The 26,594-nt window shown below is 38.8% G+C and overlaps 1 protein-coding gene across 5 annotated transcripts in view; it reads left to right on the top strand.

Annotated features, from left to right (window-relative positions):
* Positions 1 to 26,594, top strand: part of RBM6 (RNA binding motif protein 6) — an 87,022-nt gene that overhangs the window by 55,291 nt on the left and 5,137 nt on the right. For 4 of the 5 annotated variants that reach the window (XM_080934830.1, XM_080934829.1, XM_080934832.1 and 1 more), the window contains 12 exons: positions 8,281 to 8,355; positions 13,837 to 13,897; positions 15,880 to 16,146; positions 16,490 to 16,650; positions 18,206 to 18,303; positions 19,285 to 19,327; positions 19,469 to 19,550; positions 19,797 to 19,882; positions 20,267 to 20,413; positions 23,037 to 23,132; positions 23,810 to 24,070; positions 26,226 to 26,300. In XM_080934830.1, coding sequence (XP_080790956.1) covers positions 8,281 to 8,355; positions 13,837 to 13,897; positions 15,880 to 16,146; positions 16,490 to 16,650; positions 18,206 to 18,303; positions 19,285 to 19,327; positions 19,469 to 19,550; positions 19,797 to 19,882; positions 20,267 to 20,413; positions 23,037 to 23,132; positions 23,810 to 24,070; positions 26,226 to 26,300 — 1,452 coding nt within the window. Of the gene's footprint in view, positions 1 to 7,284; positions 7,379 to 8,280; positions 8,356 to 13,836; positions 13,898 to 15,879; positions 16,147 to 16,489; positions 16,651 to 18,205; positions 18,304 to 19,284; positions 19,328 to 19,468; positions 19,551 to 19,796; positions 19,883 to 20,266; positions 20,414 to 23,036; positions 23,133 to 23,809; positions 24,071 to 26,225; positions 26,301 to 26,594 lie in introns of those variants that run through there. The other variant, XM_080934833.1, reaches the window with a different exon arrangement.

Below are 26,594 nucleotides of genomic sequence, written 5' to 3'. Positions count from 1 at the left end.
TCTTTCATTATTAAGTTGAGAGCTTTAACTTTTTTGATTAAAATTAGAGGTCCTCTTCTGGTATCTGAAGAGTGACAGTGTAGTCACATACATAAAATAAATAATGCATCTTTATAAAAAAATAGAATATTTAAAATAAAAACAAAGTAATTAGGAGCATAGGTGGTAAAACATGTCTACAAAACCAGTAACTGAGGGATCTGGAGTTAAAGCTATCATCACCTGCTTAGCAAATTTGAGACCAGTCTATCTCCAAAACCCACAAAAGTTTAGGTGAGATAATTCAGTTCAGTTACTAATACTCACATGGTAGAAGGGGAAATCTAAGTACCACAAGGTGGCCCCTGATGCATGATATGGATGCCCTCATCTTCAACATACCCTATTATGAAAATTTTAAATACTCAAAATTATTTTTAAAAAAGGATTAAAAATGGTAATTGAGTGGGTTAACTATCTATTAGACACTGCTAAAAAAAAAAAAAAAAAAAAAAAAGAATATCCTATGTCAAGGACCAGCCTCCAATGTATTGTGTTTCTGGAACCAAATTCATCTTGAAACATTGGCTAATTTTGACTATAAGGAGTAGGGCTCAGTAAAATACGAGTTCCTATCTTGCTTTAAAAAGTGCAAGTAAGCCAGGCTTGAAGAAGTACACTTTTAATCCTAGTACTTTTGAGGCAGAGGCAGGCAAATCTTTGTAAATTAGAGACAGCCTGGTTTAGATAGTGAGTTTTAGGAATGCCAGGGATGTATAGACTCAGCCTGAATAAATGAAAAAAATCAATCAACAAATAAATAGGTAGATGGATGGATAAATAAATGGATGAATAAATGATTAAGTAAATCAGTAATATAATTGGGGGCTGTAGAGATTGCTTAACAGTTAAGAGCACTGGCTACTCTTCAGGAGAACCTGTATTTGATTCCTTGAACCCACACAGAGACTTAAAACCATCAGTATCTCCAGTCCCAGGAAATGTGACACCCTTTTCTGACCTCCAAGGATACTGTACACTTGTGGTATATAGTCTGATATGTAGACAAAACACCCTTACAAAGAAAATAAAAACAGTTAAAAATAAGTACAAATTAAGACATAATGAATCCTAATACTGAAGGTGGAAGCAGAAGAATGAGGAGTTCAAGTCCAGCCTTAAATAGTGTGATGGTTTGTATATACTTAGCCAGGGCATGGCACTATTAGAAGGTTTGGCACTATGGGTGTGGACTTTAAGACCCTCGTCCTAGCTGCCTGGAAGCCAGTATTCTGCTGTCAACTTCAGATGAAGATGTAGAACTCTACACCTGATGCTTTCATGTTCCCACCTTAATGATACTGGACTGAACCTCTGAATCTGTAAGCCAGCTCCAACTAAATGTTGTCCTCTATAAGACTTCCATTGGTTCTGGTGTTCCTTCACAGCAGTAAAACCCTAACTAAGACACACTGTAAGTTCAGTGTTAACCTGGCATGCATGAGACTCTATAGGGCCCTTTGTCCAATATAAAACAGGCCAGGCTGATGATATCGTTTCAGTGAGTAAAGTATTTACTGTACAAGGATGGGGACCTGTGTTCAGAGCCCAGTCACCTAAAAACGTAGAATATACCTTTAGTCCCAACTCTGGAAAGGTAAAAAACAGGCAAATTTTGGGAACTCTAGCCCAGCAGATTCAGTGAGCTCCAGAAGGTTTGGTGTTGCTGTTGTTTGTTTTGTTTTTCAAGACAGAATTTCTCTGTGTAGCTCTAACTGTCCTTGAACTTGCTCTGTACGGCAGGGTGGCCTCAAACTGATAGAGATTTTCCTGCCTTTGCCTCCTGAGTGCTGGAATTAAAGGCAAATGCCACCACTGCCTGGCAGGAGAAGTCCTGTCTTTAAAAAAAAAAAAAAAATGAGATAGATGAAATTGTGTTTAAAGGAATGTTAGAAAAGGGTTTTGTTATCCTTTCATATGAACAAAACAAGGTAAGGAAGTATGCTCTTGTTCTGCCTAGAGTTGGTTAGATGGCAGACTCCTGTCACCAGGCCTTATAGACTCAAGTCCATCTCCAGACTCACATGGGAGGAGGAGAGAACTGACTTTCAGATGTTGTTCTCTGACCTACACATGTATGCTGTAGCGTTCGCACTTACACACACACACACACACACACACACACACACACACGCACGGGTGCACACACAAGCAGAGCTTGTAGCTCAATGGTAGAACACTTACCTGACTTGCTAAAGACACTGGCTATATCCTCCCAGCACTAGGTGTGTGTGGGGAAGTAGTGTGATTCAAATGGTAATAGCTTGTGCCTAGCTATAAATTGGACAATGTAGTAGGATTTTGTTTTCAGTGGTGATCCCCTTAGTGGCCTCATAGAGCAGTCTAAGCATAGGAAATAGAAAAGAGCAACTAGCTAAACTACAGAACTGTCACAAGGAAATTTGCTATTTCCCTCAGAATTTCTGTTCTCTGCTGATGTCTTAGTTAGGGTTTTATTGCTGTGAACGGACACCACTAAGCTATAAATGGTCTCAATTAATTGTAGAGACTTTAAGAGCAGAACAATCATTTTGAGAGGGCTAATTTGGGAGATCAGCAGTGCTTTCAAGAAGCAAGGTCTGATGAGCATAGTAATCTCTGCTCTCAGGAGGAAGATGATCATAGTGAAATTCTGTCTTTAAACTACATCAACAACAGGGGCAAAAGAGGTGCCTCAACAGTTAAGAGTATTATTCTTGCAGAAGACCTGAAATTAGTTCCCACATCAAGTAGCTAGCAACTGCTTCTAACTCCTCCAGTTCCCAAAGGCTCTGATGTCTCTACCCACTTTGGTCCTTTGTACCTGCACGTACAGATGTGTACAATTTTTTAAAAAGCCCCTTTAAATGGATGTCACTGTAATGGATGTCCATTGCCTTTGAATTTCTTTGATCTTTATCTTATGCATCCTCTCATCAGAAACCACTTATTTGGTGTAGCAAGTATCATGAAACAACTGACTCTAAAACTAGTTAAAAAATCTTACTTTCATACTATGTTATGACTAGCTCTGTAATCTTGGGTCAGCTATTCCTGTAAGTAGGTTTTCCATATACTCAGGAGAGTCTCAATTTACTAAAGTTGAAGTGATAATTGTGAGGAATGTCTTAGTAATGAATTGTTCTATAAGTAAAGATTAAAAATTATTTCTGATCAACAGAGTTAGTTCTCAGCCATCATTGACCTCATTCTCTTACCTTATATTTGCAAGAAAAGTTGGCAACGACATTTCATTTGTGTGTGTGTGTGTGTGTTGCAATCACAAAGTTTTTCCAATTATGAATCTTTTCTTTGTATGCTTGAGTGTTTAATGGAAAGATCTTTTATGTTATGTAGTGTGGTGGTTTGAAGATGTGTAGCCCATGGCAAGCGACACTATTAGGCGATGTGGCCTTGTTGGAAGAAGTGTGTCACTGTATAGGCAGGCTTAAAGGGCTCTGGTGCACATGCTTCTCCCGGTGCAGAGACAGTTTCTTCGTGGCTGGTATCAAGATGTAGAATACTTGGCTCCTCAGGAACCATATGTACCTACATGATGCCTACATGATTTCCATCATGATGATAATGGACTGAACCTCTGAAAGTGTAAACTAGCCCCAATTAAATGTTTTTCTTTCTAAGAATTGCATTGGTCATGGTGTCTCTTCACAGCAGTGAAACCCTAACTAAGACACACAGCAGTCATCGTCTCAGTATCAGTTATAATTTTGTCTGAGTATTTGTTGGCAGTGGTCTTGTAGTACTTTAAGAATCCTCAAGGCTTGGTTACTAGGAAGAGTTGGGGCATATCTAGAGTCTGAAATGTAACATAAATTCTCACAGGCGACTGTCTCTAAAAGCAGCTAGTGAAAAAGAAAATAGATGTACATGTTTGAATTCAGTAGAATTCATTCTCAGAATTTGTTCCACTTTTGTATAAGTTTAGTAGAGAGTGAGTTGTTCTGTTGCTTTGCCATTCTCAGATTAAATATACATGCTTTTTTTTTTTTTTACAGATTCTCATTAAAACTTTGAATACCTATATGATCTTTTGTTAAGTGAGGGCCTTGGGTTCTAGGGGGCTTTAGTGGTGTTTAGTGTAATGTAAACTTAATTGAGCACTATAGAAAGGATGTCTTGGATTTTACTTTTAAATACATGACACTTTGTTAGGAGCCAGGCTACCATGTTTAATTAGGCTGATGCTCTTCATACAACCTTTGCGTATTAGCTTAGTGATCCTTTACATGATGAATTAAAGTATATGAAAATTGTAGATAATCGATAATTAAGAGTGTATGGCCACTAAGAGTGTGTCATTCTATCAGTTTACTAACCTGTTTCCTCACAGGTTACTTCCCTAGAAGACACTGGCAGATCTCTGCTCTGCAAGATCTAGAAAAGAGACTGGCAAGGCTGGGGAAGGGTGCAGTGAATATTTGTTACTCCCATACTTTGTATATTTGAGCTACCCTTGTTAGATGATAGCTGGGTAATCGAGCCCTAGATAACCCTTATTGTTTTAAAATTTTCCCTTGAGTGTTCATATTAGAACAATTGACTGTTCTTCAACAGGAATGTTAAAACCATTTCAATTTTTAGCAGTTTCATTGTAGCTTTATATCTATAGCTATGTATGGATTGACTGTAAAGAATGCTTGAGTTGTAGGAGAAGATAGGGCATCATTGCTTTCAAGCTGAGCACTGGGAAAATAGAGACAGGAGAACTAACTGCTGGAAGTTTGCAGCCAAATGAAAACTAAGTTGGGTATGGTAGGTAGTACATGCCTTTACCAGAACTCAAGAGACAAGTAGGCTGATTGCATTGAGTTCCAGGCCAGCCAGAGTTACACAGTAAGACCAAGTCTTCAAAGAGAGAGATGAGAGATCAATTTTGAAACGTATGAGGTAATCTTAAAATTGGCCTACCTTATTCTTGCTAGGCTGGACTAGTAGTCTGTTCCTGTGATGGAGGATCATTCATCAAAACTGCTGAAACAGCATATTTGTTATTAATTATAAAACATCATCTTTTGCTTTAGAATTTCTAAATCTACTGATAGGTCCAAAGTGGTGAATTCAAAATGTACATGTTTTGGAGGTTGGATACACAGGTGTGTATCTAAAAGCAATCCATTCCTCTTGAGGTACTTTATGTCAAGCATTCTGGGTATCTGGGAATGGTTCTATTCTATTCTTTGTCTTTGAAACAAGAACTCACTAAGCTATAGAAGCTATAGAAGTTCCGTTTGGTGCCGAAAACAAAAAGCCAGTAAGATTTATTATGAACTTGGCCAACCTGGGTCTAGCTAGACTCTGTCTTTAAACACACACACACACACACACACACACACACACACTCACACACTCACACACTCACACACTCTACTATGCAGAGACTATTCCCTTTGAAAGCTTAATCTTTAAAAAGACTGAATTAAGCCAACTGTGGTGGTACATATGTTTAATTTTCGCACTTAGGAGGCAGAGGCGGACAGATTTCTGTGAGTTGGAGACTAGAACTGTCTACAGAGTGAGTTCCAGGGCAGTAGTGTTACACAGAAAAACCCTATCTTTCAAAACATAAATAAATAAGACAAATAGGTTATGAAGTATCCTATTTGACCAATTAGCAAGGTAAAGTAGATATTTGTTTGGCTCTATCTTGTTTTACCTACTAATACTAGTCCTTTTTTGAGAAGTTAGGATTCAAAGTAATCAACATTTATTTAAACCCCCACTTTATGATCTATAATAAGCTTTTTAATGGGCTAATTAACATAATACCTACAGTTATTTTGTCAGTTAAGAATTGTTAATCCCAGGGTAGTGGTGGCACATGCCTTTAGTTCCAACATTTCAGAGACAGAAGGTGGATCTCTATGAATTTTAGGCTAGCCTGGTCTACAGAGCAAGTTCCAAGACAACCAAGAGGAACCCTGTCTTGAAAAAGAACCAAAACAAAAAGAAAGATAATTATTAATTGCACTTTATAGAAGATGAGGTGCTTTCTGAAGGTCATGGAGTAGAAGCAAGATTCAAATTTAAGGAGCCTACTCCAGAATCCACCTTGTTTTAGCATTTTTGTTTTTTTACCATTATTTAAGAGATAGTGGGGCTGGAGAGATGGCTCAGTGTGGTTAAGAGCACTGATTGGTTTTCCAGAGGTCCTGAGTTCGAATCCCAGTAACCACATGGTGGCTCATAACCATCTGTAATGGGATCTGATGCCCTCTTCTGGTGTGTCTGAAGATGGCAACAGTGTACCGTTATAACTAAAATAAATAAATCTGAGAGAGAGAGAGAGAGAGAGAGAGAGAGAGAGAGAGAGAGAGAGAGAGAGAGAAAGAGAGAGAAAGAGAGAGAGAGAGAGAATTTGTAGGTAAGTGCTATGGTGTGCATGTAGAAGTTAGAGAACAACTTATAGGAATCCTGTGAGTTGAGCTCAGTTTGTCAGGTGCGGTGGTAAACACCTTATTCACTGAACTCTCTTACTAGCCTGGGTTGCTTGTTTAGTCATTTATTGGAGACGGGTTTTCCTGTGTAACCTTGGCTGGCCTGAATTTGCTATGTAGACCAGGCTGGTTTTGAACTAATAATCCTTCTTCCTCTAACTCCTGAGTTTCGTGAGAACTCAATGATCTCCCAAATGACATGCAACAAGATAGACAATCTTCTGGTTTGGAAAGGTATTGCATTGACCAGTTTTACATGGATAAAGCTTAACAGAGAAGTGTAACCCTGATTCTCCCGTCATATAAATCTCTTTCCTGACTGGCTCCTGGGGGTAGATTACCTGTTCCTAATACCAAGCACAAGGTGGTGAATAAATGATCCAAAAGGACCTTCTCTGTAATCCTAAATGAATTTTGTACTCACATTCAGCAGCTGGTCATCCAGCCTCTCTGAACATGGTTTCTTATCTATAAAATAAAAGTGTGTTGCTTCATGGGATCATTTAGGGGATTAAGTAATATAGCACATGTATAAGTTTCTGGCTCTGAGTAAATGCTTAGTATATGTTAGCAATTTTTATTGGTATTGTTCTTTAGCATGTAGAGCAATACTGAAGCAGTTTGTCAGAAACTAGATTCTGAGACCCAGTTAGGTGGGCAGTTTTCCTTTGGTTTTATTTAATAAGACAATAATCGTATTCTATGTATTTCTTTTGACTCTTTTGGTGCAAAAAGCAGAGAGGTAAAGCATTATTTGACAGATGTATGGATTCAAGCAAGAAACTGAGGTCCAGTTGCAAGGAAGTGACTTGTATAATTCAGAGCCCTGTCTGAGGAGACACAGAGGACCCTAGAGGGCGGAGAGTGAACACAGCGCAGGGGCTAGTTCCAGAGTCGCATCTTCGGTTAGTTCAATTACCAGCGGTGGGGAGGGTCCCTTGTCAGTAAGCAGAGATCCTTCCCCTCTCTGCTCTAATATATTGGCTGGCTCATATTAAAACATTTTTTAATGTGAAATAGGATTTGTGATTTATCCAAAATAGGCAAGGAAGCTCTGTGACTAGAGGTTTGTTGAGAGACACCTTGTCCCACCTGTTCCTATGCCAGCTTTCCCACAGGCTTATTTGCCAGTTGTCGAGCCTCAGATTTAGGGTTAGATTGCTCTGTAGGTTCCAAATTGAATGGTGATGCCGCCGTTGCTGCTGTCCTTGTAACCACCACAGGTGTTGCTGCTACTGGCCATTCACAGTTTGCTGCTGTTGAGAATATAATCTGCTGTGAAACTTTTACCTTCTCCTTTATACCTGTCTGTGGTGTTGTACTTCTTTCTCCAGGTGCTTTTGCTATACAACCAATGCTTTAGACACCATTATTACTAGCTTATTACCTCTCCAAGGAAATGTGTTAGGCATAGAAAACAAGCTAATTGAGAGAGAACCTATGCCTCTGTGCTTAATAGTGTGGGAGTGAGGAATGGATGCTTGCTCAGGAGAACTCAGGAGAGTGCTTTTTGAGACCTGGAGAAGTAACTGGGCATAGCCTGCACAAGGACAGTGCCCTGGCCTGCTGGAGGCAAGGCAGAAGACAAGTTTTACCTTCTCCCACCCACTTCCCTAAACTTCATCTCACTTTGCCACACACACTATTCAAAGTCTGTGGCATAAAACAAACTGCCATCTCACGTATTGGTGAATATTCTTATTTTTCATAAAATGTTTCAGCTTGGAGATTGGAAAGGCCATCTGTGCCTTCCTGTCTCTGTTACTCTAAGGGTTATAGTTCATGGCATTTTTGTTTCTTTTTACAGGGAACTCTAATGATCCATGACAAAGAGGTCACTCTTGAATATGTACCAAGTCCGGATTTTTGGTACTGCAAACGAGTAAGTACTAAAAAAAAATTCTGTTTTAGAAATAATCATTCCAGAGGTAGTATTCTAGTTACCACCTAGCCCACTGTTCCCTAGATTGCACTTAATAAAATAGCCTTTAAGAGATTCCTCAGATTGGCCAAGATCCAAAAATCAGATGACAGCAGATGCTGGCGAGGTTGCGGAGAAAGACGAACACTTCTCCACTGTTGGTGGGGTTGTAAACTGATACAACCACTCTGGAAATCAGTCTGGCGATTCCTCAGAAAATTGGACATAGTACTACCTGAAGATCCAGCTATTCCACTTCTGGGCATATACCCCAGAGACACTCCAATATACAACAAAGATACATGCTCCACAATGTTCATAGCAGCTCTATTTATAATAGCCAGAAGCTGGAAAGAACCCAGATGTCCTTCAGTAGATGAATGGATACAAAAATTGTGGTGCATTTACACAATGGAGTGCTACTCAGCTATCAGAAACAATGACTTAACCAAATTCTTAAGAAAATGGTTGCATCTAGAGAATTATCATCCTGAGTGAGATAACCCAGTCACAAAAGAACAGACATAATATGCAGTCACTGATAGTGGGATGCTAACCCCAGAGGCTCGGACTGCCCCAGAAACAACTCACAGACTGTGTGAAGTTCAAGAAAAAAACAAAACAAAACAAACAAACAAAAAACATTATGCTCAATCCTTACACACCAAGAAAACGTTGACTAATTCTGGGTTACATCCTGTTTTACATGTACTTTTTGCTCATTGTAACTAGTGAGACCTTAATGCAGAGTATCAAACCTTAAAAAAAAAAAAAAAAAAAAAAAAAAAAGCCAAGCACTGACAAAAATGTATTTGTATACATTTATGCAAAAATGTTTAAATTTTTTTTTATCTTTGTTTTTTAAAATAAAGTTTAAAAAAAAAGAAAGAAAGAAAAGAGATTAACATTCCACATCTCCATATTGCTAGGTATGCTACCTGTGAAAATTTTAAACCACACTCATATTGGAAGTTTTATTGTAATGAGACTGAAAATTCAATTTCAGTTTTTATTTCGAATAGTTTAAAATTAATTACAAGGTAAGTGTGGTGGTACATGCCTTTAATCCCAGCAGCTCTTGGGAGTTAGAGACAGGCAAATCTCTCAGTTCAAAGTCCAGCTGGTCTAGAAAATGAGTTCCAGACCAGCCAAACATATACAGTGACACTGTTTCAAAATAACCACAACAACAAAAAATTATTTACAAAACGTATAAAGTTTATGATACATATTTTATTAAGTGGGAGTGTGTGTGTTTGTACATTTTTATATATACACATACATACAGATACATGTACGTGTGTGTGTGTGTGTGTGTGTGTGTGTGTGTGTGTGTGTGTGTGTGTGTGTGTACATACCTGGGAAGATAACTCATTGGTTAAGAGCACTTGCTGTGAAAGCCAAGAAGACTTAGATTTATTGCCCTAATTCCCATATAAAACCTAGGTAGAGCTATTTTTCCAATTTTCTTTTTATTGCTGTGATAGAACACCATGACCAAAAGCAACTTCAGAGAGGGAAGGGTTCATTTTATTCTGCAATTATATTGCATTATGATGGGGTTGGAGGCAGGGTCAAAGTAGAAACTTGGAGGCAAATGCCAGAGCAGAAGCCGTTGAGGAATGCTATTTACTGGCTTTCTCCCCATGACCTACTCCCCTTGCTTTCTTATACAATAAAACCCAGAAACACCTACCAAGGGTTTACATTGCCTACAATGGTCTAGGCCCTCCTATATCAGTCACTAGTTTAGAAAATGTCCTAGAAATTTCTCTACAAGTCAATCTAATAGATATGTTTTCTTGAGGACTCTTTTCCCCAGGTGACTTTAGCTTGTCTAAAGTTGACAAAACAAACAAACAAACAAACAGGTAACCAGGTCAGCTGTACTTGTCTGTAACTTCAGCATGTCGAGAGGTGGACAGAGACAAGTAGGTCCCAGGAACTTGCAGCTTAACCTGTAACCAGCATAGTTGGAACACTGCACTGCAGGTCTGAATGAGAGACCCTCATTCAAAAAATAAGGTAGAAAATGGTAGAGAAAAACACCTGATAACTTTCTATAGTCCTTGCCTTTGCACACATAATAAATCACCCCAACTATATATGGTTTGGAAAGATAGCTTATTCAGTGAAGAACTTGCTAAATAAACATGAAAACCTGAGTTTGTTTGATCCTTAGGACCCACACCAAAACTAAAAACGCAGATGTAGTAGCACATTCTTCTGATCAGCACTGGGAAAGATGAGGCAGGCATCTTCCCAGGGCTCCCTGGCCACCTAGCCTGTCCTGCTTATATAGACCCAGACCAGTGAGATGACTTGTCTCAGAACACAGTTATTGATCAGTGACACTCAGAGTTTAAACTGCACATACGAATGCAAGCCCTCCCACCCCAAAACATATATGTGTGCGTGTTGGTGTCCTGGGTTCATCTCCATTACTAAATCTTTTTTTTTTTTTTTTTTTTTTTTTGTGAATGGTAATTTTGTTTGTATATATGTTGGTGCATGACTTGCATGCTAGCTGTCCATGGAGGACAGAAGATAGCATTGAATCCCCTGGAATTGGAGTTATAGAGAATTATGAGCTACCATGTAGGTGCTTTCAATCAAATATGGGTCCTCTGTAAGTGTTCTCAGCTGGTCAGCCTTCTCTCCAAGCCCTGGGAAGAGAGTATGAATAAAGAATTTTCTAAATCAGGCTAGCCTGTGGAAATGGCTAAGGGGGAATTGTCTTAGGTTTTTTTGTTTGTTTTGTTTCTTTGTTTTTGTTTTTCAAAGATATATTTATTATATGAATATACTGTAGCTGTCTTCTGACACACCAGGATAGGGGATCTGATTTTATTACAGATGGTTGTGAACTACCATGTTGTTGCTAGGAATTGAACTCAGGACCTCTGGAAGAGCAGTCAGTGCTCTTAACCACTGAGCCATCTCTCCAGCTCTTGTCTTAGTTTTTAACTGTAGGTTGGCCTGTCCATTGTGGGCTAAACCATTCCCTAGGCAGGAAGGTTTGTTCTTGTTGTCATTTTTTGAGACAGGGTTTCTCTGTGTAGCACTGACTGTCTTAGATCTAACCTTCTAGAATAAGCTGACCTCAAACTCACATATCTCCATGCTTCAAGTGCTGGGATTAAAGGCATGCACCATCTCTTCCACCTGACAGGGAGTCTTGAACTGTATAAGAGAAGAGAAACCCAGCTGATAGGGAACAAGCAATGATGCATTTATTATATTAGTTCTTGACTGTGGATAGGGGACCTGATCTCATTACAGATGGTTGTTAGCCACCATGTGGTTGCTGGGAATTGAACTCAGGACCTCTCTAAACCACTGAGCCATCTCTCCAGCCCATAGTAATAAGTTTATATCCAACTCTTTAAGGAACTATCAAACCATGTTTTATACTCTGCTACTACATCATATACATCCTCACTGGCAGTGCAAAACATTTAAAATTTTTGCATACATTTGACATTTACCATTTTTTATTAGTAGCCATCCTAGTTGGCATATAGTAGCACTTTATAACTTTAAATTCTTATTTGTGTTGTGTGAATATTTGCAATAGCACCATGTGGAAGTCAGAGGACAAATTTTTGGAATACATTCTCACCTTCCACTGTGTGACTACTGAAGATTAAACTTAGGCCGTCATACTTGGCAACAGTCTTTACTCACTTTATCCAGTAGCCCTCACAGTTTATAATTTTATAATTACATTGTTTGTTTGCTTTTGTGTGTATGCAAACACACATCAGGTTGTAAGAGGTTAGAGCAACTTACAGGAGTTGGTTCTTACCTTCTATATAAGACTCAGGTCCTCAGTTTTGACAGCACCTCTCTTTACGCATTGATCTATCTCACTGTTCTGATTTGTGTCGCCCTAAGGACTATATATTAGTATATCTTTTGGGTAGCTATTTGTATATCTTTTAAGAAGCTAAGTTCAGTGATTCTTTTAACCTTTCAGTTGAATTATTTGGCTTTTGTTGTGAAATATAAATTACTCAATATGATTTATGAAGGCTTAACCCTGTGATATATGCTAAAAGTTTGACTATTTCACTGCAGAGATGGGTGAGTTGCTTGGTTGGTTGGTAGATGGTTGGTTTTAAGACAGGATCTCATTATGTAGCTCATAGGGATGGTCTCACCCTTCCTAATGCTGGGAATAAAGGTATGTGTTACCACACATGGCCTATTTAGGATTTAATCTATTGAACTGTTTTGATTATATTATGGTGCTGGGGACCATACCATAAAGATATATCATTAGTCTCTGTTCATTTTCTGTTGTGAAATGTTAAGGGTGCAACTTATGGGATTTTCACTTTTTTAAGATTTATTTATTTATTATATGTATGTACACTCTAGCTGTCTTCAGACACACCAGAAGCGGGTATCAGATCTCATTACAGATGGTTGTGAGCCACTATGTGGTTGCTGGGAATTGAACTCAGGACCTCTGGAAGAGCAGTCAGTGCTCTTAACCTCTGAGCCATCTCTCCAGCCGGGGATTTTCAGTTTTTAATATACCATTTAAAGAATCTATTTCACAAACTGAATCATTTTGATGTCCATTTATCACTAGAGTGGGAGGGCAATGACACACACCTTTAATCCCAGCACCCAGAAGTCATAGGCATGCTGATTTCTGAGTTCCAGAACAGCCAGGGGTACACAGAGAAACCCTGTCTCAAAAATATCAAAAGAAAAACAAGTTTATATATATATTAGATTCTCTAATTTTAGTCTAAATTTTAAATTCTTATGTTTATTTTTAAAATTGGAACCGTGATTCGGTGGGGGGGGTGGGGTTCAAGACACAGTTTCTCTGTAGCCTTGGCTGTCCTGGAACTAAGTCCCATAGATCAGGCTGGCCTCAGATTTGCAAAGATCTGACTGCCTCTAACCACAGTTACTGGAATCAAAGTTGTGCATCACCACTGCCTGGAATAGATTAATATCACTTGGTAATAAAATGAAATGAAATACTAATGCTGGCTACAGCTTAGATGAACCTTTAAATGTTATGCCAGGCAGATGATCGTATATTAGATAGTTTGATGGGCCTGGCGTTAAGGGTAGAAAATAACATCTTTGGGAACGATGAAAGTGATCTTAATTACGGCAGTGGTTGTACTGTATATTTACTAAATATTATCAAGCTGTATACTTAACATGTAAGTTATATAGTGCTAAACTATGCCTACCTGCCAAGTTAAGATACTGACCCTGATGTTGAAGCACAAAACACTTAAAGCAGCAGAGTCAGTCTGCCATTGTTAATAAATGGAGCTATCAAAATACTTTGTGGGTATTCTAGGATATTTTTTCTTTCATTTTTGTCAGTTATTACTGTGTTGGATTTTCATTAAGGTTTCAAAAAATGGCTTGGGTCACATTAAAGTTTTTTTTTTTTTTTTCCTGCAGTGTAAGGCCAGCACTGGCGGGCATCAGTCTTCTTGTTCATTCTGCAAAGGTCCCAAGGAAGGTAAGTATCTTAAGTAATGAAAAAATATTTTTAAAAGTAGTCATCTCAGGGGCTAGAGAGATGGCTCAGTAGTTAAGAAAATATACAGTTCTTTCAGGGACCCGAGTTTGGATCTCAGCACTCACGTAAGGCAGCTCACAGAGTATCCAAAATTCTGTTCTGGCCTTCCTGGGCACTTAAACACATTTGGATACACTCATACAGATACAGATACATATACATAAATAAAATATATATTTTTAAAATTGACCCACCCTATAATCCTAGTACTTGAGAAACTACAACAGAACAATCAAGGGTGTGAGGCCAATATGTGTTACATAACAAGAGCATTGTCAAAAACAAAAGTTGGAAGGTGCCTTTCACCAATACTAAAGATGTAGGGGGAATAGTATAAGTTTTAAAAGAAGAGGATAAGTAGGGAAGGAGAGAAAAGAAGAATTGACACCCTAAAAACAAATCTGTGATGCTTTAAAAAATATAGTTCAGATCTGGTAAGATGGCTCATTGAGAAGTGTGATTTCAGTTCTCAGAAGCCATGTTAAAAAGCCAGAAATGTTAACACACACCTGTAATACTGGCACAAATTCAGTGGTGAGATGAGAAACTGACTGACCAGCTAACTGAAAGTATGAAGCAATGTAGCCGAAACAAGAGAGACCTTGGCTCAACAAGATAGGAAGAGAGAACAGACTCCTGATTGTTGTTTCTGACTTCAATATGTGCACTGTGGTAGTTACACACAAGTCATGTATGAACACACTAATTTCAAGATGTGCAGAGGAACAGTCATGTTTGTGCATGTTTAATTGCTGTACTCATGAAGCAGAGAGAGATGTATCTTTTATGAATTAGGAGCCAGCCTGGTCACGTGAAACCCTGTGATGATGATTTTTTTTTTGTTTCATTTTTTGAGGGTCTCACTATGTAGTCCTGGCTCTCCTAGAATTTGCTCTACAGAGCAGGTCAGCCCTGAATTAGGAAATCCACCTGCCCTCCTGAGTTCTGAAATTAAGTGTGTGCCACCACTGTCCTGCTGATTTGTGTGTGTGTGTGTGTGTGTGTGTGTGTTTTCTCCCCCAAGTACACTTTATGATTGGTATTCTATTTGCCTAGCATTCAACTTAAGAAAGACTTATTAAGGTGCTTGGGCGGATGGTTTATGAAAACCCTTACACAGAAGGTATCAGAGCTGAGCCTGTATATCAAGGGTTTGATCCTCAGTGTATCAGTAGCACAAGGAAGAGGAAAAGCACAATCGTATATATTCACTGATAATTTGCACTATTAGTATTAAATAACCACAGTGCTCCCATAGAATGTCTCTTTTTGAGCCCCATGGCTTCCTTAGTAAGAATGAGTAAATTACAAAAATAAGCAAGAGAGAATACTAGCAGCAGAGAAGGCGCATTGAGTAACTCCTGACAGTTATTTTCTGACTTCCACATACATGCCATGACATACACACAACAACATAAACTAGATAAATGAATTATCTTTAATTATGAGATGAAAATATATACCTCTCAACAAATAGTCCGCCATGGCTGTATTATGACCTTAGAAGAAGAAAGGCATCTAGACATGTTCTTTGGGTATATGCCACTAAGTCCTTAGCAGCCATGTCTTTGCTGATTTTGTGCCTCCATTGTTTCTCTTTCTTTTCCTTTTACCCTTTTTTCTTTTCCCCTTCATCTTTTTCTTGCCTATATACTGAGGCTCTAACACAGGACCAGGATTCCCTGGAATTACAGATGATTATGAACTGACATGTGATGTTGGGAACTGAACCAAATTCTCTACTAGAGCAGCAAGTGCTGTTAACCAGTGAATCATCTCTCTAGACCCTATTTAATTTTTTAATGACCTTTTCTCAAGAATTATCAGAAGTTTTTTGTAGATATTTCTGAAATGATATTAAGGGCATTTGTTAGTTTCATAAAGTCTTCATGTGTTTTCTATTTAAATTTCCCTACTGACAGAAGTCAAGCAAGAGCTAGTATCCTATCCTCAACCTCAGAAAACATCCATACCAATACCCTCAGACAAACAGCCTAACCAGCCCCGACCTGCTGATAAGGAGCATGAACTCAGGAAGCGGGAGGAAGGCCCAGAATCAAGATTGGGACATCAGAAGAGAGAGACAGAAAGATACTTCCCTCACTCTCGAAGGGAAGGGCTCACTTTCCGAAGAGACCGAGAAAAGGAGTCATGGTCTGGAGAGGCACGCCAGGATGGAGAGAGCAAAAGTGAGTGAATTTGTCAAATTATGTGACAGATTAGAAGGTGGCCTCTATCCATCTAGCTTTTGTATACACTGGTGGGACTGTGCACAGGTTAGAAAGCACTGCCTTCAACTAGTTTTACTAGTCAGAGGGAACTCTATCATCTACATGGCAAAGTACTATATATTTTTTTAAACACAATTAAGATGTGATTTTATGTTTTAAGTATTGGTAATAAAAAGAAAAGTGGGAAGTATTTCTTCATTCAAAAAACGATGTTAGTAAAGTAGTATGTAGACTTAAAAATGGCAGTTTAAGTTCTTGAAGCTTTACATTTTATGTCTCTTTCTATGCTTGTTTCATTCAGCAATCATGCTAAAACGTATCTATCGTTCTACTCCACCCGAAGTGATAGTCGAAGTTCTAGAGCCCTACGTGCATCTCACTACTGCCAATGTCCGCATCATCAAGAACAGAACTGGCCCCATGGGTCACACTTACGGTTTTATAGACCTTGACTCACATGCCGTGAGTATTTCTTGTTTTAAAATGAGGACTGATGACTAAAGGACCCCTAATAATGTTTGGAGAAGCAGGGCATGGGGGTGCATGCCTGTGGACCCAGCACCCTAGAAGCTGAGGCATGTAGATGACAAGTTCAAGGCTAGCCTGGGCTACAAAGTGGGTTCCTATCTCAATTTATAAAGGGGGAAGAAGGTTGGGAAGAATCAGTTCTAAATTCTCTCCTTTGGGACTAATGTTCACTTAGGTAAGTGTCTGCCCTAAAAAGACAGAGCTCCATATGGACTTTGCACCAAACCCTTCTACATTTTAGTGTGTTTTCTAAATTTTTCTTTCTTTTCTTTCTTTTTTTAAGATTTATTTATTATATATAAGTACACTGTTGTCACTGTCTTCAGACACACCAGAAGAGGGCATCAGATCTCATTATAGATGGTTGTGAGCCACCTTGTGGTTGCTGGGACCTCTGGAAGAGCAGTTAGTGTTCTTAACCTCTGAGCCATCTCTCCAGCCCTTCTAAATTTTTTTAAAAATATTTTCTAGTAACAAATGGTTTTATATTTTATAGTAATAGTACAGGTCTTATTTTTCTAAAAAAGTGTATAATAGATCTTTTGTTTGCTTGTTTGTTTTTGAGATAGGGTCTCTCCACATAGCCTTGGCTGTCTTGGAACTCACTTTATAGACCAGGCTAACCTCAAACTCAGAGATACATCTGCTTCTCCCTCCTGTGCATGGAGATTAAAGATGTGTGCAACCATGCCTGGTTTTAATCGGGTCTTGTGGTTTGAATTTTTATTAGTAAGGCTCTTTTCTATAGAAATGTCATAAAGATAGTAATGTAAATTGTTATTCCTCAAATATGCTAAAAAGTTGCCAGAGATTTTGTAAACTGGATCTAAAGGTAATTGCAGCCTAAGAGAAGAAAATGTCAAAGGCTTATTTTTAGTTGGACATCGTGGCATAGCCTAAAATGCCAACTACCCAAGGAGTGGGTAGCAGGTTGGCAAATTTAAGACTCTCATGTGCTAAGGTATGAGTTCAAGGCTGGAGTGGGCAACCCAAGGACACACTCATCCCTAAGTTAAAATTTATTTAAAAAAAAAAAAAAGTGGGAATATAGCTTGGTGCTCATGCTTATGCATGAGGCCTTACATCCAACAGACAGACACATACACACACGACATACAAAAACACATTCAGCCTGCTCTAACTGTAAAAAATTATTATTAGAAAAAGGTAGAAAAATATTTCAATGGTTAAGAACACTTACCATGCATTTTTTTCAAGACAAGTCTCATTGTGTAGCTCTGGCAATTCTCAACTCAATCTGTAGACCAGGTTAGCCTCAAACTCACAAAAATCCTCCTGCCCTGTCTCTAGTGCTGGGTTTAAAGTCATGCACCACTACACCTGGCCACATAAATTTTTTTTAAATTGTTACCAAAGTGTTATACCTAGTTATTTTATCTTCTAACAATTTAAAATTTATGTTCAGGTTTTTTTCCTAAGGATGTAGCCCAGTTTATCTTTGGGTTCAAGTTTGTTTTTGGTTTTCTAGGAAGCTCTTCGAGTAGTGAAAATTTTGCAGAATCTCGATCCACCATTTAGCATTGACGGGAAGATGGTAGCTGTAAACCTGGCCACTGGAAAACGAAGGTAAGAGACAGATAGTAGGGCATTGCGATTACCCAGCATGAGCTGTTTCAGATACATACTTACACATTGTCTGCAGGTGCTTTATTCTAATTAGAGAATTGGTTTCATTTTTAAGTAGTATTCCCACCAGTACATGATGTTGCATGCCTTTAATCCCAGCACTCAGGAGGCAGAGGCAGGTGAATCTGTCTGAGTACAATGTCAGCCTAATCTTATAGAAAGTTCCAGGCCAGCTAAGTGTTTCTTGCAAGACCTTGTCTCTAAATACATGCATGCATGCATGCATATATAAATATATATAGATAAATAAGTAAGTATAAAGTATTCCTGGATGCTTTAGGCTTTTACTGCCTACCAGGGCCAGAAAAGTTGGTATAGTTTTGGGTTTATGAGTGCTTTGTAGTATATTACTTTTTTGAGGCAAAAATCTCTCACTATAGTTCATAGTGACCTAGAACTCATTGTGTGGCCCAGAGTATTCTAAGTCACAGCAGTCTTCTTGCCTCAGTCTCCAAAAGGCAAAGGTTACATATGGCCTTGGGCAAGGACACCTGGTTGGTGTATTTAAATATGCAGGGAAAAAAAGCCTCTGGGTATATCTTCATATGTTAGTACCCTCCGTAAATATATATAGTCTTCCCATTGTCCTAGTGCCAGTCATCCTGGAATATGTAATTCAGTCATTCTTTACTCATCTTGACCAAAATGTGATGACTGGGAGATGATGACTCATGAGAGGTGAGTTTATGGAGGCACTTTGATTTAGCACCTCTACTTCGTTGATTGTTTTGCTCCAATAAGTTACTTTGCAGGAATCTTACTGCTGTTTCTGTCAAGTATTTGGACCAGCTAACCACTTGCCATCTAGACTGGTTGATTTTTCTACAGGATGAGGAAGAATTTCAGTGAATCTATATCATTAGGCATTCCCTGGGTAGCTATTGGTAACGGGCTTTTGCTATGTCATATTTTGTATTGCAGAAATGATTCTGGGGACCATTCCGACCACATGCATTACTATCAGGTAGGCTTTAATATACAGTGAATCTCATTTTAAAAATATTCAGGCAACTAAAAGGATGACTGAATTTCCTGCAGTTGATGACTGTTAAGGTTAGTGACTGTTGTACACTTTTCGTTATTTTAATTTTGCTTTTCCTAATAGGGTAAAAAATATTTCCGAGATAGGAGAGGAGGAAACAGAAATTCAGATTGGTCCTCAGATACAAATAGACAAGGGCAACAGTGTAAGTAACTTTTGTTTTGGTTTTCTTCTTCTTTTTTCTTTTTTTTTTTTTTCCCCCTGAGGTACTTACTAGTCTTTACTTAAAATCTGTGTGATCACCAAGGTAGCAAAGAGATTGTTAACTCATCATATAGATTCTTTACCTATTTGAATTGGCCACCCTAATTATTTATTTGTTCTTAGTAAACCCCCAGTAATAATTTTATTTGACAGGGATTAATGCTGACTCTGATTTTATTCCACGTAGCATCATCTGACTGCTACATATATGATTCTGCTACTGGCTACTATTATGACCCCTTGGCTGGAACTTACTATGACCCCAACACCCAGGTTAGTTTTGGGTTTTTGTTTTTGTTGTTGTTTTTTTGTTTTTGTTTTTTGCTTTATTTCCCCTGTCAGTAGTCTTTTGAAAAAAGTACCCACAATGTATTGAGTATTTCATTCTCTGGATGCTCATTACTTGAAAAGTGGAAAAGTTAATGAAATCTGAACTGTTGCTTATATGGAAAATGAATGCCCTGTGGCATTACAGGTAAGAACAGCACTGTTCTGGGAACTTCAGTCGTGGTCTCTATGTATACTCGCCCCTGGAATGAGTTCTTAGATTAATTTGGGTTCTTCAGCTTGTGAAAGAGACATTCTGCTGCCCTGAAGGGAAGTATGTTCCTTAAGCCTGAAATTCTGTAGACTTACTTCTTTCATACTGTATCACAGCAAGAAGTCTATGTGCCCCAGGACCCTGAGTCCCCTGAGGAAGAAGAGATCAAGGAAAAGAAATCTACCAGTCAAGGAAAGTCAAATAACAAGAAAGAAACATCTAAAAGAGATGGCAAGGAGAAAAAAGACAGAGGAGTGACAAAGGTAATGCAGCTCTTAAGTCTGTGATCGTTATCACATACTTACATGGAAAACATGGCAACTGGGAACAGAGAGGGTCGAGGTTTAAGGTGTAAAGTGATTGTCATCATCCTCCAGAAGGAGCTGGAGATAGAGCTCAGCAGTTAATTCTTGTCCTCGTGGAGGATCCAGGCTTGATACCCAGCACCCACCTACATGGGACACACAGTTGAATAATTCCAGTCAGTTCCAGAGGAACTAAATCTTTTTGTGTGTGTATGTGTGTGTTAAAAATCTTATAAAGAAGAAAAGGCTGGGCAGTGGTGGTGCACACTTTTAATTCCACCACTTGAAAGCAGAGGCAGGTAGATCTTAGAGTTTGAAACCAGCCTGGTCTGTAGAGCAAGTTCCAGGACAGTCAGGATATACAGAGAAACTCTGTCCCAAAAAGCCAAGTATAAATACATTATATTTATTTATATACAAGTATATTCCTGTGTGTGTGTCAACTTCTATAAAGAACAAAATAATGAGGGAGGGGCATCTGGAAAGATAAAACAGTGTTTAAGAGCACTGATTGATTGCTCTTCCAGAGAACCCAGGTTCAATTCCCAAAATGCACATGGCACCTCACAACTGCCTGTAGCTCCTAGTTCTAGGGAATAGAGCTTTCTTTCTGATTTCCCTGGGTACCAGGCATGCATGTGGTGCATAGACATACACATAGTTAAAATAACCATACATATTAAAAAAACAGGCTTTTAAAAATACTGTAAAAGCCTGGAGAGATGGCTTAATGATTTAAGAGTACTTCCTGGACCTGGGTTCAGTTTCTAACAGACACAAGTTTATAATTTTCTATAGCTCCAGTTGTAGAGATCCTGTACCCTCTTCTAGTCTCTGAAGACACCAGGCATGCACATAGTATGTGCAGGAGCTCTCACAGGGTAGCATACCCACACAGATATGAAGGTGAACATATAAACACATAAAATAAAAACAAATCTTTAAAAACCAGTAGACCAAGTGTAGTGGTGTACTGGAGAGTCTGGTCCTCACAAAGAAAAACCCTAATTTCTTGGTGTAGTTGTCCACTTACCTTTTTCCCAATATGGTAGCTCTCTTTCTTTTACAAATGAAGAATATATAACTCAGACTAAGCATGGTTGCACGTCTTTGTGATCTCAACACTCAGAAGGCTGGGGCAGGGGGATTGCCAAAAGCTTCAGGGAATTTACAGCCTTATTTTTAAAATGAAAAAAAACAAAATAAGGACTGGCAAGATTGTTTGATGGGTAAAAGTACTTGCTGTAGCCTGATGACCTGAATTTGATCCTGAGGACTCACATAGTGGAACAAGAGAAACAATTCCAGCAAGTTGTCCTCTGACCTTTTATACTCACTAGAATCTTCTATGTAGACCAACATTGTATGTCACTACTCTAAGCCCAACGGTGCTTCTGTTTGTTTTTATTTGTTATTGGGGGGGCACACAGCCATGGATGTGCATCCCATGGCATGTATGTGGCCATTAGAGGACAGTTTTGTAGAGTTGGTGTTCTCCTTCCCCTTTATATGGACTCATGGGATTAAACTCATGTTACTAGCTGAGCTATCCTGTCAGCCGCTACCTTTTTTTTAAATGCCTTGTCCTTTTAGTGTGTGATTCTGTATGTATATTTCACTTCTATTGGTGTTACTATAACAAAAACAGTTTTTAATTTGTTCCGGAGGGTGATATCTTCTATGTGGAGGCCATAGGGCAAGTTGTAGGAGTCAGCTTTCTCCTTCCATGTGGGTCCCAGGATCTTTCGTCTCTCTAAATTTTACTGCAATGTTTAACTTTTAAAATTACTTCCTTAGGATAAAATTTTAGAATTAAAAAATGATAAATATTTTTACATCTTGTCTAATTATTTTATGAAGAATTACATTGGTTTCACTTCATACCAGCACTCCTTCCTTCAAGACAGTCTGTGTAGTTCTGGCTAACCTGGAACTTGTTCTATAGCCCAGTCTAACCTCAGACTCAGAGAGCCACCTTCCTTTCATTGTTGGGATTAAAGGCATGCACCATCACACCTGGGTCCTCTCTTATCAGTCTTGTATTAAAGAAAATGAAATATTTTGTTTGAAATTCAATGTGTAACTTTTTTCCTGTTTCCTGGTATTGCCATTGGTTTGTTAAAATACAGAAAAAAGTGAAAAGAGACTAGTTTTGTCGATTCTATGCATCTAATAACTTAAACTTTCAAATTGTACTGCCTTTATGTTTAGGTTTTGTCTTTGCCTCTAACATATTTTTAATCCTTTTGAAGGTAATCCAGGAGGGTTGTATGTAAAGACTGAAGAAAATAGTACCATATATTAATGCCTCATCTGGTACCTAAAATGTTGTAAACACACAATTACAGTAAATGTTTCCTTGGGTGGGTGTTTGTTGGTCCTTTCAAATGCCAAGAGTGCTACTCTGATATATTCCTAGAACAAATAACAAATGTTATACTTTTAAAGATTCTTTCAAAATCACTATAATGTTGTGAATGTTTGAAGATTTGACAAACTAAACTGATTTTATCAAACCGAACTTCTTAATCCAATTTTTGTTAGTGGTTATCATATAAAAATTACCTTTGTCATTGGTCAGTTTCAAGAAAGTACCACTGAGGGGAAGCCTCCCCCAGAAGATGTCTTTAAGAAGCCCCTGCCTCCTACTGTGAAAAAGGAAGAGAGTCCTCCTCCGGTAAGGCTAATTCTGATATTATGGGCTGGTCTGGGAGGGGAAGAAACCCCAAAGCCTCTGTCTGGTTTTGGTCCCTTGATTCTATGTATCCCAAGTTAGGATTCTTCTTGAGTGTAAATAGTAGGAAGATTTTGCTGCATGCTAATAGGATGTTACTGACTGATCAGAGACTGTTTTCCTAGCACTTTTTCTTTACTTTGTGGTATTTTTATCACACTAAGTATTGTGTGTCCCTACCACCACCCCCCCCCGTGTGTGTGTGTGTGTGTGTGTGTGTGTGTGTGTGTGTGTGTGTGTGTGTGTGTGTGAACAGAGTTAAAGAAGAACTTTTTGGAACTGGTTCTCTCCTTCTACTTTTATGTGGGTTTCAGGCCTAAACTCAAGTAACCAGGCTTACATACACAGCATGCACTTTCATGTGCTGAGCATCTCACTGTTCTTGCTGTTTCTGTTTAAATTATGGTCCTGTTTTTGTTCATTCTTTTCTAAATCATGTTTTCCTGGCCTTCACAAAGTCAAACTAAGCTGTGTCACTTCCATTTGGGAGATTAAGGAATGGATGGGGGACATGTTTCAAACCTAATCATTTGGAACAAAGAAAGAAGATATCTTTATTAAAATATCCCCAAAATAGGAGTTACATTTTTTTGCTAAGCCCTAGCCTTTTTTTTCTCTAGCCTAAGGTGGTAAATCCATTAATTGGTCTCCTGGGTGAATATGGAGGAGACAGTGACTATGAGGAAGAAGAGGAAGAGGAGCAGGCCCCTCCTATACAGCCTCGAACAGTACAGCCTCAGCCTCGAGAGGAGCTGACCAAGAAAGAGAACGAAGAAGACAAACTAACTGACTGGAATAAACTGGCTTGTCTGCTCTGCAGAAGGCAGTTTCCTAATAAAGAAGTTCTTACCAAACACCAACAACTATCAGACCTGCACAAGGTATTTCCGGAAGACATTTTTGACTCTTACTATTGCTGGAAATGAAGATGCTTAAACCTCTGTTGGTTTTAATCATCTCAAATTGAGTGTATGTACATGATATGTGTGTGGCCATTTGTGCCAGAGCATGTATGTGGAATTCAGAGGACTATATGGTCATGTCAACTCTCCTTCCATCTTTACATGGATTCTGTATTCAGACCCAATATAAGCAACATGACTCTCAAACCAGATAGACAAGTTGTGTAGGGAGCAAAGAACTTGTAGATAGATTACATGCCATCAACTAACAGTTGGGACTCAGATAAGCTCCCAGTCTTCTTATATACTTGTTAGTGTTACCTGGTTCTGTCCAGCTATGATAACATGTATCATAGGTATGCTAGGCCTCTGTCTCTTAATGCATTGATTGTTGCTTTAAGTTGTGAACACCGGAGCTATTTGGGGGCATTATTTTGACTTATATTGATTCTCCCCAATACTCTTACCAGCAAGCCAAATTATAAAGAAATAAATAAAGCCTTTAGATGGGCTTGTGTTCTCAGAGTAATTTCTTTTATATTTCTTAGTAGGTGTTGCAGCATAAGGTTTAAATCTCTCAGTACATAACTAAACATATTTCTTTACCAAAACTTGAGAAACCCTGTTCTTGTTTCTAAATATGTTGCTTGTGCCAGCTACCACCTTGGAAGTTTTGTAAAACTTCTAGGATTCTAAGACATTCCTCCTAGTGACCTTGGAATAGACAACCTCCTAAGGGTCTGTGACCTGGTAGGATTCTGAGTCATCAAACTGGCCCATTTGAATTTTAGCACCTGCATAAATGCTAATAAATGAGAAGAGAGATTAAAAAGTAGTTTGTTGGAAGAAGGAGCCAAAGATCTGGTAAATTCATAAACTGAACCAGCCTTAAGACCACGTATTGTATCCCTTTTCGTTTTCTTGACATTGTCCAGAACAAAGAAGTACCGTGTACAAGGAATAGACTCTCAGAACATATTTTGTTCTTTCAGAATCTTGGTGTTCCTTTTTCATATTTTCTCTGGGTCTGAGAGAGAGTGTTTAGCAATTGGGGATGATGGATGGGAAAGTGGTAGGCAGAGTGCATACAACATGTGATTTTTCTTCTTTGGCTTGCCCAGACCCCTTTCCTATTATTTTTACCTTAAATCAGAAGATAAACTGTAGACTGGAGAAATTGGTCGGTGGTTGTCTTAGGCAGTATTCTCTTGATATAAAGAGAATCCTTAACCAGGGCACCTTAACCTTAGCTGGACATGGTGACACATGAATGCACTGTCACTGCCTTCAGACATACCAGAAGAGGGCATCGGATCCCATTACAGATGGTTGTGAGCCACCATGTGATTGCTGGGAATTGAACTCAGGACCTCTGGAAGAGCAGTCAGTGCTCTTAACCACTGAGCCATCTCTCCAGCCCCCTCATGGCAACTCTTATAAAGGAAAATATTGCCCCAAAATATTGGGGCTGGCTTACAATTTCAGAGGTTTAGTTCATACTGTCATAATGGGAAGCATAGCAGCATACAAAGTAGACATGCTGCTAGAGAGGTAGCTGAGATTTCTGAATCTGGATTGGCAAGCAACAGAAAGAGAATGAAGACAAGAGGATTGAGCATTTGAAACCCCAAAGCCAAACCCAAGTGACATACTTCCTCCAACAAGGCCACACCTCCTAATCTCTATCAAGTAGGGCCACTCTCTAATGATCATACATTTAAATATATGAGCTATGGGGATTCATTTTCAAATCAGCACAGTATTTAGGAGTCCTAGTTGCTCTTGTAGACATCCCCAGGTTACCTACCAGCACCCACATGGAGGATCAGTCACATCTGGAACTTCAGTCCTGGATGATTCATACTCACGCATTTATAAAAAGATAAATTAGAATGAAATTCTCTTATGTGGTTTACCATGTAATTTGTGTGTCTATTAGAATATCGTTTCCTTCTTTATGAGACTAAGGCAGAATCAGTTAGGATTGTTTGTTGCAGGGTATATTAGTCACTTAAGAGAGTCAGCCAGAACAAGAGTTACTTCTCTAAAGCATTGGGGAAAGGCCTAGAAGCATTTTTAGGCATGTTTTGTTGTTGTTTTCCTAGACCCGTACTCATAAGTTTTCTTCTCTCAGCAAAACCTGGAAATTCACCGGAAAATAAAGCAGTCAGAGCAAGAGCTAGCCTATCTGGAGAGGAGAGAACGAGAGGTAAGCTTTGGGGAACAGTTACTCACTTTACTCCAAATCTTTTTGCCCCTTGGTAAAACTCTGTACATTACATTGATTCCTCTTTACAACAGCAGAGATAAAAGGGGTCCCTAACCATGGTATATGATGAGGAGGTGAGGTGGTGCCTGCACCACCAACAGCTAAAGGCCTGAGGATTTGAAAGACGTGAATCGATTTATTCATGTTACCTGAAATGCTGCTTTACTCTGTCTGAAATCTTGCTCTTAAGATACACACTTACAAAGGCAGTATGCAAATTCCCTAGCTGCTTGG

Source organism: Micromys minutus (assembly GCF_963924665.1).
Source record: "Micromys minutus genome assembly, chromosome: 21".
In the NCBI taxonomy this organism is placed as follows: domain Eukaryota; kingdom Metazoa; phylum Chordata; class Mammalia; order Rodentia; family Muridae; genus Micromys; species Micromys minutus.
The sequence above is the reverse complement of the archived record's forward strand: the minus strand, read 5'-3'. Positions and strand labels throughout refer to the sequence as shown.